Source organism: Tiliqua scincoides, chromosome 4 (assembly GCF_035046505.1).
Source record: "Tiliqua scincoides isolate rTilSci1 chromosome 4, rTilSci1.hap2, whole genome shotgun sequence".
Classification (NCBI taxonomy): domain Eukaryota; kingdom Metazoa; phylum Chordata; class Lepidosauria; order Squamata; family Scincidae; genus Tiliqua; species Tiliqua scincoides.
In genome coordinates, this window is record NC_089824.1 from 185,961,940 (window position 1) to 185,975,243 (window position 13,304).

At 44.5% G+C, this 13,304-nt stretch overlaps 1 protein-coding gene across 1 annotated transcript in view; it reads left to right on the top strand.

The window, feature by feature from the left end:
* SYCP1 (synaptonemal complex protein 1) overlaps window positions 1-13,304 on the top strand; it is a 70,358-nt gene that overhangs the window by 12,888 nt on the left and 44,166 nt on the right. The window contains exons 7-10 of the mRNA XM_066624674.1: window positions 2,506-2,564; window positions 9,145-9,214; window positions 10,773-10,846; window positions 12,973-13,081. Coding sequence (XP_066480771.1) covers window positions 2,506-2,564; window positions 9,145-9,214; window positions 10,773-10,846; window positions 12,973-13,081 — 312 coding nt within the window. The remainder of the gene's footprint in view (window positions 1-2,505; window positions 2,565-9,144; window positions 9,215-10,772; window positions 10,847-12,972; window positions 13,082-13,304) is intronic.

Here is a 13,304-nt window from a genome sequence, read left to right on the forward strand (position 1 = left end):
ACAGCTATGACTCGTTGAAGACTAGTCAAGAGGGGTGGAGACTCGGTACCCAGCTTGAGTCTCTGCGCTGTGACTCCGGCACATCCCTGGAATGCAGTCACCTGACCCTTAGTGTGCACCAGGGTGTCCAAACTGGCGTGCATGTCGCATGGGGCTCTTTGACATATAATGTGCCTCATTTTGGTATATAATATGCAGAAATAGGTTGGCTGAGCTTTTTTTTTGCATCTTAATTAATATAAAAGGTGAATAAGAAGTTTTTTCAAGCTTTATAATTGTTTACTGGGGATAAACGGAGACTTCACATGATTAAAACAATAATTTAGTGTTCATGGTGAGTAAATATATTTAAGAGTTTAAATCCTTCTTAAATATTGCAGCTCTCAAACACCTGAAATGTATCATATGTTTCTCTTATGCACTGGCATAGCTAGAGGGGGGACGGCGCACTAAGTTTTGCAGGGAGCCTCCCTGCAGCATGCAAGCAGCTCCTCCCCCTCCCTTTGGGAGCCATTCGCCTCCGTTTAGCCTTACCACAGGGTACAAGAGGCTCCTCCCCTCCCCTTTGGAGCCATGTGGGTGGGGGGGAGGGGAAACGGAGGCCAGTGGCTCCCAAGGGGAAGGGGAGGAGCTGCTTGCACACTGCAGGGAGGATCCCTGCATAACTTAGTGTGCCGCCCCCCCAGCTACTCTAGTGCTCTTATGTTAAGCAAGTTTAGCCACCCCTGCTATATAACATGGCCCCCAACTGTCAGGTAAATGTACAGCGTCCTGAAGACCCCTGTGGAGTTAAGAATCATCAAGTAGTCTCCTAGTTATAGATTAACAAATGCACTGGCCTCCATTCCTGATCGCTAACATGTTACCATATATTTTTGTCTATAGGCAATTTTTTTTATTGCACACAGTTATTATTGAAAAGAACCGTTTTTCAGTTTATTTGTGTTCCCTATCAGCTCTATGCCATGTTATTTTCTATTATCTAGTTACTCATGTATACTTTTGTCAAACTCCATGAACCAGAGAATAATTTTAACTATTTACATACTTGGGTGAGACTAGTGTTATATTCTCTGAATTGTGCTGGTATTGTTGATTTTTTAATTTTAGATTCCAGGGGCTGCAACTGATGAGAAATAGAGCAGCTTGCCTCAGAGGGCAGCTTAACAGCTTCTTCTAGGTTCCAGCTTTTGTATTAGCTCTATTCATATGCTGTAAGAATCTGGAACAAGTTTAGCAAGTAAAGCTTTCCTTGGTATCTATATAAAGTGCTTAATTTTTATTTGTTGGGCTGCTTTTAAAAGCAAGAACTGGGCCAGTAAAAAAGTTGATAACCGTATCATTGAGAATATGTTGCTCTAGTTTTCTGGGGTTTGTATCAGTTCCCCATAACCTTCTAGGCAACAATTCAATTTGTTTATAAAACAAAGGCTGCAATCCTATTCTCACTTTCCTGGGAGTAAGTCCAATTGAACACAATAGGACTTACTTCTGAGTAGACCTGCTTAGGATTGTGCCCTAAGGGCGCAATCCAGAAAAATACTTGGGCCAGGATCCCTTGCACTGGCCCAGGAGGGTCACAAATGCCATAAGGCCAAGCTTGGCCGACACAAGACTCTGGGGTGGGCGGGGAGGAGGTGGGAGGGAGGTGTTCTGGGGTGGAGGGAGGGCAGGTGGTGGGCGGCCCCAGGGGTGGGCAGGTGGGGAGTGGGAGGTGGGGCTGGAATCCAGCAGTTATGCTGGATCCCCACCCGCATTCCTGGGGAGTTTGGAGTGGCTTCAAGCAGCTCCGCTCTCCTCGAACTTGTGCCACCTCAGGAGGTGGTGCAAGTCCAAGGAGACCCATAGGGGCCAGGGTGCCTTACCCAGAGATAAGGGGAAAAGTTTCCCCTTAACTGTGGCTGACCCACTTTGGGCCCCTGTCCTGCGCTGGGTACAGTGGAAGCCTCTTGGCTTGCCTGTTCCACCACAGGCTTCCTTCAAGGTAGAAAGGAGAATAATCCCTTTGTATTCATTGGCTTGGTTCAGATGTCACACAAAACTTGGCTTAAACATAGTCTATGTGATGTTCATGAACTTGAGTCTCAGCACTCACCCCTCCTTTTTGCACAGGAAAGGAGGAAGTTTTAAACCTCTGTTTCTGATTTAGAAAAAAAAGAATTTATTTTGCTGTCCACACCAGAAAATAGTGGCTTGTTGTGATTAGAGTGTATGAAGAAACCAGAATATATGGTATTTCATATTTTGGCTTGTATATAAGCCTGTGGTTACATCTGATGAAGTTGACTGTAGTTCATGAAAGCATATGCTGAAATAAACCCGTTAGTCTTTAAAGTGACTCAAAACTTGTTGTTTTCCTATTTTTGAAGACTGACAAAAGATTGAGTAATTATATTCAAGAATAACATGTCATTTGTTTTTCTCGTTATTATTGACATTTTATCTCTGAAGTTCTTATGCATTAAAAGAAATAGTTAATCTTTCATACTGCTAATCCTATTTTAGATGAAAAAGAACGAGAAGAAACCAGACAAATGTATGTGGAGCTTAACAATAACATTGAGGTAATAAAGAAAACAGATTTCAGAATAATGTAATTGAACATCTTTGCTTAGTTGCTGAGATCTTGAAACATTTTAAAACAAATGGGCAAGCATGTAGCTCACAAAGCTGTGCTTTGTATCCCTGGTATTGGCCAACCCACCAACTGGCTGTGAAGCCAAGCAGCTCTCTGGGGTGGTGGTGGTGCAGTCAGACTGCAATCCAGTACACACTTACCTGGGAGAAAGTCCATTGAAGTCAATGAGGCAGTTCTCAGAAACTGCTGTTTGTAAGGATCTTTTACCAAGAATATTATCTGTATCCTGGTCCAAAGGTAAGAAAATCTGATGAGTAGCACGTTTTATAAACTACCTCTTATCAATTTTTCTATGTGGGCTATTGTCTTATATTTACTTACAGTGGCATTAGAACAGTATGTGTTAGTAATACAATGCTTCTGACCTAGCTAGCAGTCCAGCTCAAAGTGAGAAAGTACCCTGGAGTTCTCTGGGACAGTATAAAAATTTTTTGGTGCTCTCCAAGTTCCCTCTTCCCTGGTAAAGGAAAGGCAATCTATTAAACTGAGGAAGGCCCTCATGCCGGCACAGTTGGTGACAGACATTAAATAGCTTCTCCTCTGCTTAAAGAAACTAGTGTTCCAAAGATTCTGACCAATTGCATCAGACCTATTTTCTCTGACTGCATCAGACTTCAAAGACTTTCTAACATCTTTTGTATTCTTTCTTCCATTAGAGCAATGCTTCCCAAACCTCTACAAGGGAGTTGGGAGCACTGTAAATTGTTGTGGGGGAGGGGGGAGGGCAGCAATGCGATCCCCAGGATCACACTGCTGCAGGGAGGAGGGGTTTTTTTACACTTACCTGCAGCCTATGCTGCAGTTCTGGGGTGTCCAGGGGCGTGTGGGAAGCCCTCTGCAGGGCTCCCCATGACTGGAGAAAAATGGGAAAAAGGACACTTGCAGTTTTCATGATGAAACTGGAAATGCCCTTTTCCCCCTTTTTTACAGTTTCTTCAGATGGCTGTTCACATCTCTGAACTCCCCAGTACTGCAGCACCAGCTGCAGGTAAGTGTAAATGCCCCCCCCCCCCGCAGCAGTATGATCCTGGGGATCACGTTGCTGCCTTCCCTCCTCCCCGCCCCTTAAAGGGGCATTGGTCAGTGCTTCCCAGATGGGTGGGTTATGACCCACCAGTTTAATTTATTATTTTTTATTATTTTATTAAATTATACCCCGCCTTTTTGCCCATCGGGCACACTTTAAGAACCACTTCATTAGATATACCCTGAACACAAGAGTCTATATGCACTCCCAAGTGGTCTGTTACTTGTGATGGTAACAGAGTGTTTCTTTTGATATACCACAAAACTATCGTATTCCAGACACTGAATGGTCTTCTCTGTGTCCAAAATCAATTGGCTCCTTGATGGGCCTCTTAATTATAAATCATCCAGGTAGGGATGAATGCACACCCCTTCCCTTCTTAAGTGACACACCAATGCCACCAGTACCTTTGTAAAAATTCATGGTGCCATCACCAGATCAAAAGGAAGTGCTCTGTATTGATAATGGTTCTCTGAGTATCCAAGTGGAGATGCTGTCTGTGACAGTCTCTGATTGGAATATGCAAATAAACATTGGTAAGATCTATAGAGAGATATTAGTAAGATCTGCAGAGCTGCCAATATTGACTTAGTTGTTTCCATCTTGAAAGTGTATTTATCTATCTGTTCAACGCAGGATTGGGAACAAATCAGTTCAAATTGCGAAAATGCATGATTTTTGCTGACTTGGCAACTCATGAGTTGCACGTGTGGAAGACTCTGAAAAAGACTCAGGGCCCTCCCGACTTGGCATTCATCCCCACACATGCTGACAAGTCTGCCTGTGTCTGAGTGTGCTTGCTTACTGTTTTCGCAGTGTGAAAAACCTTGTGGGGCCAGCATTCCTATCGGGCAAGCAGCAGGGAGTTCCAGTCACAAGGCGAGGAAGGGTTAATGCTTCCTTTCCCAGTCAAGTGGGGGGAGGCAGGAGCGGGCTTTTTGCTGTCTCTGATGGGAAGGAAGAAACTGATTATCATTGGACAAAGGATGGGTTTTCTCTTATTGTCTTTGACTGAGGGAGGGCAGGAGGAGCAGCCAAGGGCAATTGCCTTATAATTGGCTGCAGAAGCCCAGGGAGGAGGAGAAAGGAAGAGGGGAAAGGGGGAGGTTCGTAGTGATTACGCTTCTCACTGCAAGGCTAACTACTGTAATGGAGATCCATTACAATGGAGATCTATTGTTACTTGGAAGGGAGAACCCTCATTGAATGACTGACTACAGTAGGACTACTTCTCAGTAGGACTGCAAAGGATTGGATGAGCTGCTTCGTGTAACCCTCCTCCCACTTGCCTCTCTTACAGTCCCTCCCACCCCTCCCGCCCTGTTTACAGATGGGTGGGGACACAATGGGTATAAGTAAAGAGAACTCCGACACATATGCATATCCCAGCAATAGCCCTGTTTTTTCCACAGCAGGCTTTTTAAACTGGGGTGGGGGACTTGACTCGTGTCCATCAGAGTCACTAAAGGGAGACTTGGTTAAAGTGTCCCCGTTAGGATTCTTTTTCAACTTGACTTGAGTCAAGCCCCGCTGGATTTTCCCAACACTGGTTTCCTTCACCCACTCATCCATGGTCATGAATGACCAAATATGTGCAAATTAAAGCAGGCAGGCCCCAATTCTTGACTAGAGACCTGGTGTCAGCCTGATTTGAGTTTGCTTGATTTCTCTTAACTACCACTGGAAGTTGACCCAAAAGACCTTCCTTTTTAGGTACTTTTAAACTTTGTCCGTTTTGGCCTAAACTTTTGCTGTTCATTAGGCTTAAATCCTTGTTTGTAACCACAAAATGAACTCTGATTTCTTTCTTTAAAATATTTCTTCTATCTAGTCGGGAGTACTTTTCTCTCGCTGTTCTCAACCAGAACAGTCCAAGGCCTCACTGAACAACTTGCCCTCTACAGAAGGAACCACCACCAACCTTGCCTGAATCTACCTGAATCTCCCTGCCAGGTTCTCAGTCAAATATGGTGTCTTGCAATAGCATTATGTATCATTACTGTAGACCAGGGGTGTCAAAAATAAGGCCTGGGGATCAGATGCAGTAGCGGAAGCTCTTTATCTGGCCCTCAGGTTCTCTGAGCACCACCAGCAACTGCTCTCAGCTGCTGAGCTATGCTAAGGTATCACTACTGAAAGTGCAGCCTGAGTAATAATTGGGCTCTCCCATATCTTGAAAATATGATCAAGATTTGCATATTTTATCTTCTGTCATTCGTAGCTATTGTGTCCAAAGTGAGAAAAAGTACTTACTTCTGATTATCATCTACTTAATGACTCCACTTCCTGCTTAATGAGACCACTTCTGGCCCTCAGTAGGTATCATGAATGCTGTTCGGCCCACTGTATGAAATGAGTTTGACACCTCTGCTAATATCTCTCCTACAGCGCAGTCATATCTTGTACTGGAACAGGCAGGCCAGGAGGCCTGTGCTGTATCCAGCGCTAGGTTGGGGCCTGAAGTGGCTCAGCCGGAGGCAAGGAGAAACTCTTTCCCTTACCCCCAGGTAAGCCACCACAGTCCCAATGGGTCTCCTCAAACCTGCGCCACCTCTGGAGGTGGCATAAGTCCGAGGAGAGCGAAGCAACTTGCAGCTGCTCTGCACTGCTTGGAGAACAGAGTTGCGATTCAGCATAAGAGCCGAATTCTAGCCCGCCCACCCCCAGGACCACCCTCTCCCAGCCCTGGAACACCTCCCTCCTGCCTTCTCCCCGCCCTCCCCAGACTCTTGTGTTGACTGAGCTCAGTCAACGCAACCCTTCCACCTCTTCAGATAACTCTCCCTCCTTACTGGAAAATTCCTCTGAAGAAGATAAAGTGAATTGTTTTTCTAGCCTTTTTTCCTTATGCAACTCAGAGATATTATCTTGATTTGTCTTTTTAACTTTTAAGTTTTAGGTTTTTAAATTTTCCCCTCTTGTTCTTTGTCAGTAGATGATTCATTACATTCTGAGAACCCACTAAAAGAAGAAGATGAAGAAAAAGAGCCTGTTCCCTTCTCAGGAGAGGGACTAATAATTCATCTCTTTTCAGACTGCCTTTTAGATGATTGTCTCCTCCTTTCTTGATTTAACTCAGAAGAAGAATCAACCCTTTGCCCTTGTACCAATCTAAGCTCTAATACCATTTCTTAGCCAGGAGTTAAGCTACCTTTCTCCATATTAGATGTCCTTCCCCAGGAAATTCCTCACCAGATGACATATTTTAAATTTCATGTATAGAGAAAAAACAAGCCTCAGAAAACCAAGAATGCTGGCAAAGTACCACTTGTAGCTTCATAGACCTTACAAACTGGTCTGCTCTCTGCTTTCCTTTTCTTGGTTATGCCTGTGCACTCAATTAAATTTCAAAAGCACCTCAACCAAAATTTTGCCAATCAATCACAAATTGCAGCCTCACAGATAAGTATGCAAGAACCCAGTCTCCACACTGCTCTCCTTTCTTTCTTTTGCTTGTGTGCAGCAAAGATTAAGACACTTGGAAAAAGCTCTGGCAGCCAAACACCCCTTGCAGCTTTCCAGATCTGCTCTGTTGTCACGTGGCCATTCACTGCTTTCTTTTAAAACACAAGGCGATTGGAAAGAGCTCTGGCAATCAAGAACACCACTCGCAGTCTCTCAGACCTGCTCTGTTGTCACATGGTTGTTTGCAGTCTTTTTTAGATTACTCTTGTTTGTCCCAGAATTGTTGAGGGGGCGCCTAAAGAGACAGAGGAGTGCAGTGCCTCCTCTGAGCTTGGCGCTGCGCTGCTATAGGCATGATGAAGGTCAAGCCTTCCCAGGCGCAGTGAGTCTTTTCAAGTCGAAGTCAGCTGCAGCATGTGAAACACGCCTGGCTGACTTCTGCTGCAAGCTGCTTCCTGCAGGTCCAAATCTTGCTAATCAGTGCTTTCATACTCTGTTGTCTCCTTGCTGCACCTGCAGCTAGAAAAGAAATACAGGCTACCTGCCGCCAAAAACTGGTGGGAGCACAAAATTTGAAAAAGTTCTTGAAAAATGCCAAAATATTATGGTATTTTCTACTACAGACAAACATCTATTGCACAATACACCAGAAATAACTGTAGTTGAGAAGAAAAAACAAGTCAAAATCATTGATATAGCAATATCAGGTGAACTAAAATAAAACAATACTAAGATTTACAAATAGAAATTGAAAGGCTGTGGCAGAAGAAGACCAACATGAACCCAGTGGTGATTGGTGCCCTTGATGCTATTCCAGAACACCTTGAAGAGCACCAGAACAGCATAGGGGCCACAGAAATTACCATTAATCAACTACAAAATTCAGCTTTACTGGGAACAGCTTATATTTTGTGATGGTAATTATAATATCAAATAGGACAAAACCAGGCAACCCAGGTACTTTGGAAGGATCCGATGTCTGGATAAAACAGGCTAGTCAATAACACTCACCTGACTGTGTGAAAATAATAATAATAATAATAAAATAATGCAGTAAAAAACAGAGTCTGAACAGTAGTTGGCACTGGAGATGGCTGGTTTAGATGACATCCCTCAAAGGTCTGGATTTGGCTCCCAGACTGCCAGACTGTATGATTCTACAGTCTTATCACCACTGTTGTTTAATACCCATATGAAACTGCTGAGAGAGATTGCCCATAGCTTTAGAACAGGGGTGCCCAAACCCCGGCCCGGGAGCCACTTGCAGCCCTCGGGGGCCCCCAATCAGGCCCTCAGGGAGCCCCCAGTCTTCAATGATCCTCTGACCCTCCTCTGGCAAGTCTCTGGACTTGCTGGACCCCATGCTGGCCTGACGCAACTGCTCAGCATGAGAATGACTGTTTGACCTCTCACCTGAGCTGTGGGATGAGGGCTTCCTCCACTACTTGCTGGTTCATGTCTGTGATGCAGGAGTGGCAGCGAAGGCTGACCTTGCTTTGGGCATGGCCTTTTATAGTCCTTGAGCTACTGCAAGACCTTCATTCATTCATATAAATTCCATCTCTAATAAATACATTTATGTAAATTTATTCAAATTTGAAATGTAAATTAATCTTTTTTCCCGGCCCCCGAACAGTGTCAGAGACATAATGTGGCCCTCCTATCAAAATGTTTGGACACCCCTGCTTTAGAATCAGGTATTATCAATAAGGTAATGACATCCAAGTCTACATTTAATTATCTGAAGGGTGAAATAGATGTTGTTAAATCTAGATCTGGAGACCTAAGTCTACAAGGGGCATTGTTAGCTTCTAAAGCAATCCAAGGATGACCCTATTTCATTTTTCTCCATCTCCTCCAAAGTGCTTAGGATGACATATGTGCCTCCCTAGTTCATTTTTCAGTTCAGTTTAAGTCTCCCCAGTTTAAGTAACTGGTCATGTTGCTCTTTAAAAAGGGACTTAATTTTATCATTTCATTTTTAGAAGACATGAACTAGTCCACAAATAGAAAAGCATATATTCATTGGCATTTTAGAAATATTGTAATTGATTTTTAAATTTGTATTTTTTAGAGAATGATACAGGCCTTTGAGGAACTTCGTGCACAAGCAGAGAACTCCAGATTAGAAATGTATTATAAATGTGAGAATCTTATTTAATGTGTGTGTGTGTGTGTGTGTGTGCGTGCGTGCGTGCGTGCGTGCAGTTATATAGTAGAAAAAACCTATCTAAGGATGTTCAACAAGAGTTGAACAAATGATGTGAATGATGATTTATTTCCTGTTTCCTTACTTGATTCTCTAGAACTGCTATGTTTGTAAGCCATCTCAAATAGCTGAAAGAAATGCAAAAATACGACTTCGTCTATGTTTATATTCTTGACTGTTTTCTCCTATATTTGTGTTCCTGAACTCTGAACTATTCCTGAACACTGTTTCTTCTATTCTTTGCTTTGCTGCATCCCTTGCTCTGTCTGTGACATTAAGGATGCAATCCAGAGTCGCTGGCGCCGGCCCAGGAGGGTCACAAATGTGTTGTAAAGCACATTTGCGTCTCCTCTAGAGTTGGCTGGGCTGGTGCACGGACATGTGCTGGCCCACGGAGGCTGAATCTAGCCTACATGCTGACTTGGAGATGGAGCCTTGTGTTGGCTGAGCATGGCCAACACAAGGCTCTGGGGTGGGTGGGGAGGAGGCAGGAGGGAGGTGTTCCAGGGTGGGGGCAGGGCGGGGGGGAGTGGGAGGTGGGCTGGGACTCAGCTCTTATGCCAGACGCTAGCCCCTGTTCCTGAGCAGCATGGAGCGGCTTCAGATCGCTCTGCTCTCCTTGGACTTATGCCACCTCTGGAGGTGGCCAAGTCCAAAGAGACCCATTGGGGCTGTGGTGGCTTACCCTGGAGTAAGGGGAAGAGTTTCCCCTTCTAGCTGAGCCACTTTGGTTCCCTATCTTGCGCTGGATACAGTGCAGGCCTCCTGGCCTGCCTGTTCCAGCGCAAGATAGGATTGCACTGCGCAAGCCCAATCCTGAGCTCTTCTGAGTTGGTAGTATGAGCATACTGCCAGCGCTGGATGTCATAAACATACCGCAAAGCACATTTACAGCACCCTGCATGTAAGGACTGCTGGCACTGGCCCAGCACCAGTCAGCACTGAGTTCAGCACCATACAGATGCTGCCTAGAGCAAGGGAAGAGCTCTGGGTGGTGGTAAGGTTTGTTGGGGTGGGGGTAGGTGTTCTGGGGTAGGGAGAGTGGTGCCAATAGGATGCAGCGATAGCCATTTTGGTACTGCTGCTCCTCTGGGTGCTGAGCAGCTCAGGATTGGGCTGTAGCTCCTTTAATAAATTTGTTACTGGCCTTCCCTCAATCTGCTTGTTCTCTGCACATCCAGTCTGAGTTTCAGTAGTTCTTCTCAAGGGTTTTTATATAACAATTTTACGTAAACTTACATAATCTTATGTACACTACTTCTCAATGAAAGCATACCATTTATTTACCTGTGTGTCACTGATGAACATAAAATGAGGAAACACTATCTACAGTGAATGTGTTTAGTATAGGGATAAAATATTCCTTTTTATGTAAGGAATACCCCTTCCTCTATCAGGAACAGGAATTCACAGGTAAGGAAATTCCATTTTTTAAATTTGTAATTACTAATCTAATTGCTAATTGCTAAAAATGACTGTTTTTATCATGGAAGTAAAAGAAGAAGCAGAAAACACAGCACAGCTTGAAAAAGATTACAAAAGAGAGATGAATATCATGGACAAGGAGGTTTGTTTTATTTCTGCTGATATTTATCAAATTGAATTATTTGTAAACATTTATAAAAGGTATACAATCTATGAATCAATCTTCTAAACATATTTTATTAACAGAACATATTAACATATTTTATTAACAGAAACAATGCAGTTTAAGTAGCATACAAAGGGTGGTGCTGTGGGGGGGGCAATCTGCCCCAGGTGCTTGACACAAGAGGTGCCAGTCCCTTCAAATGCTGGGTAGACCTGGCCTCCTCTGGGAGGAATCTTGAAGTGGAAATCTGGTCTATCTGGCATTTGAATGCTGGGTAGACCTGGCTTCCCCAGGGGATTTCAAGGCAGAGGTCAGATCTATCTGCTGCTTTGAATTCCAGGTACACCTGGTCTCCCCCAAGGGATCTCAAGGCAGAGGCCAGATCTACCATGGCTTCAAGCAGCCAAGTACAGGACAGTGGCAGCAGTCCACCTTGGATACCAGTGGTACCAGGTATACCACTGATGCACTTCTGTTAAGAACGATTAAGTCGTAGAAATGGTTTGCTGCAGTAGAAGTAGCTATATGTGCAAGTTGAAGACATTAACAGAAATCTGAAACTTTGAGGGTAGTCATGAGACATATCATAGGACAGGGGTGCCCAAACCCCGGCCCTGGGGCCACATGCGGCCCTCAAGGCTTCTCAATGAGGCCCTCAGGGAGCCCCCAGTCTCCAATGAGCCTCTGGCCCTCCAGAGATTTGTTGGAGCCCACACATGCCCAACACAACTGCTCTCAGCGTGAGGGCAACTGATTGACCTCTTTGCATGAGCTGTGGGATGAGGGCTTCCTCCACTGCTTGCTGTTTCATGTCTGTGATGCAGTAGTGGCAGCAAAGGAAAGGCCAGCCTTGCTTTGTGCAAGGCCTTTTATAGGCCTTGAGCTATTGCAAGACCTTCATTCATTCATATAAGTTCATCTTTAATATATTCATTTATGTAAACTTATGTAAATTTGTTGAAATTTTAAATGTAAATTAATTCTTTCTTTCCCCGGCCCCCAAAGCAGTGTCAGAGAGATGATGTGGCCCTTCTGCCAAAAACTTTGGACATCCCTGTCATAGGAGAAGAGCAACTAGATAAAATATTGATATGTTTGGAAACCGATGTGATAAAGTGGCAGTAAATAATTTCAAAACATGAACTCATCAAAATGGTTGGCTAATCTGTTGTTTTGAACCAGAAAGATACATTACCTCTAGATCAGTGGTTCTCTAACTGCTGGGTCGTGACCCACCAGTTCATGTAAAGGTTGTCCTGTCCCTTTAAGGGGTAAGGGAAGGGGAGAGGCAGGGAAGCGATTCCCAAGACTGCATTCGTATGGGGGGGTGCTTTTCACTCACGTTATGTAGGCAGGGCTGCAGCAGGCTGCAGGAAGTGCGGGGAGCCCAGCGCATCCCTCCACACCGCTCCTAGAGGCTTGGAACGTTCAGAAAAAGCGGGTGCAAAAGCACTTCCGTTTTGCAGGAGGTGCTTTGCTCCTGTTGTTTCTGAACGTTCCAAGCCTCGGGGAGTTCTGTGGAAGGCTGCACTGGGCTCCCCGTACCTCTGCAGCCTGCTGCAGCCCTGCCTACCTAACGTATGTCAAAAGCACTCCCCCTTGTCCCCCATACACATATGATCCTGGGGATCATGTCGCTGCCCTAGCCCCTTCCCCACAAAGCCCCTCCCTCCCACTGAGGGAGTAAAGCTCCCTCAAAGTTTGAGAACCACTGGTCTAGAGAGCAACATTATTTTGTGGGAAGATTTGTTATTGAATGAATTTTTCCTACATCTTCAGTCAAGAAGTAAAGCTTCTGAAACTGACAGTCTCATGCTTGTGACTGCTCTAGAGCAAGCAGCACCAGTGGGAAGGCCTGCACTGTCCCACAGGTGCTGAATCCAACAGAGAGGCCGTCAGTGGAGGTGAGTGCTCCTCTGAGCGGTGCAGGGATGGCGGGAGGGCAGCAGGATGGCATAACGGAGGTAGGGAGTGGGCGGAGCAGGGGAACAGCAGAACAAAAGTTGTACCAGCATAGGTTATGATTGGGCTGTGAAATGGCATGTGTATCATTTCCTAAGACATTGTTATTTATATACTTCAACTGCTCTTCATTTTATTAGGTGTCAGTGTTGATAGCGCAAAATAATGACAAAGATAATAAAATGAAAGAAATAAACATTCAGTTTTATGAATCAAGAGAGCTAATTACTGAGTTAGAAGAAATAAAAAGTAAGAATTTTTGATCATTCTCAATGACATTATTAAATGTAATAGTACATAAATGTGAATAAACTATAGGTGTTTGATGTCCTCTCAGAAAATCTTTGGCCCTAGTTGGAAAGTGGATGGTGTGTGTACATCTATATCTTAACAGCAATAGAATGTAGAAGCCAGGCCTGGGGAATCTTCCCTCACCCCTGCCCCACCCCCAACTGGCCATGATGACTGAGGT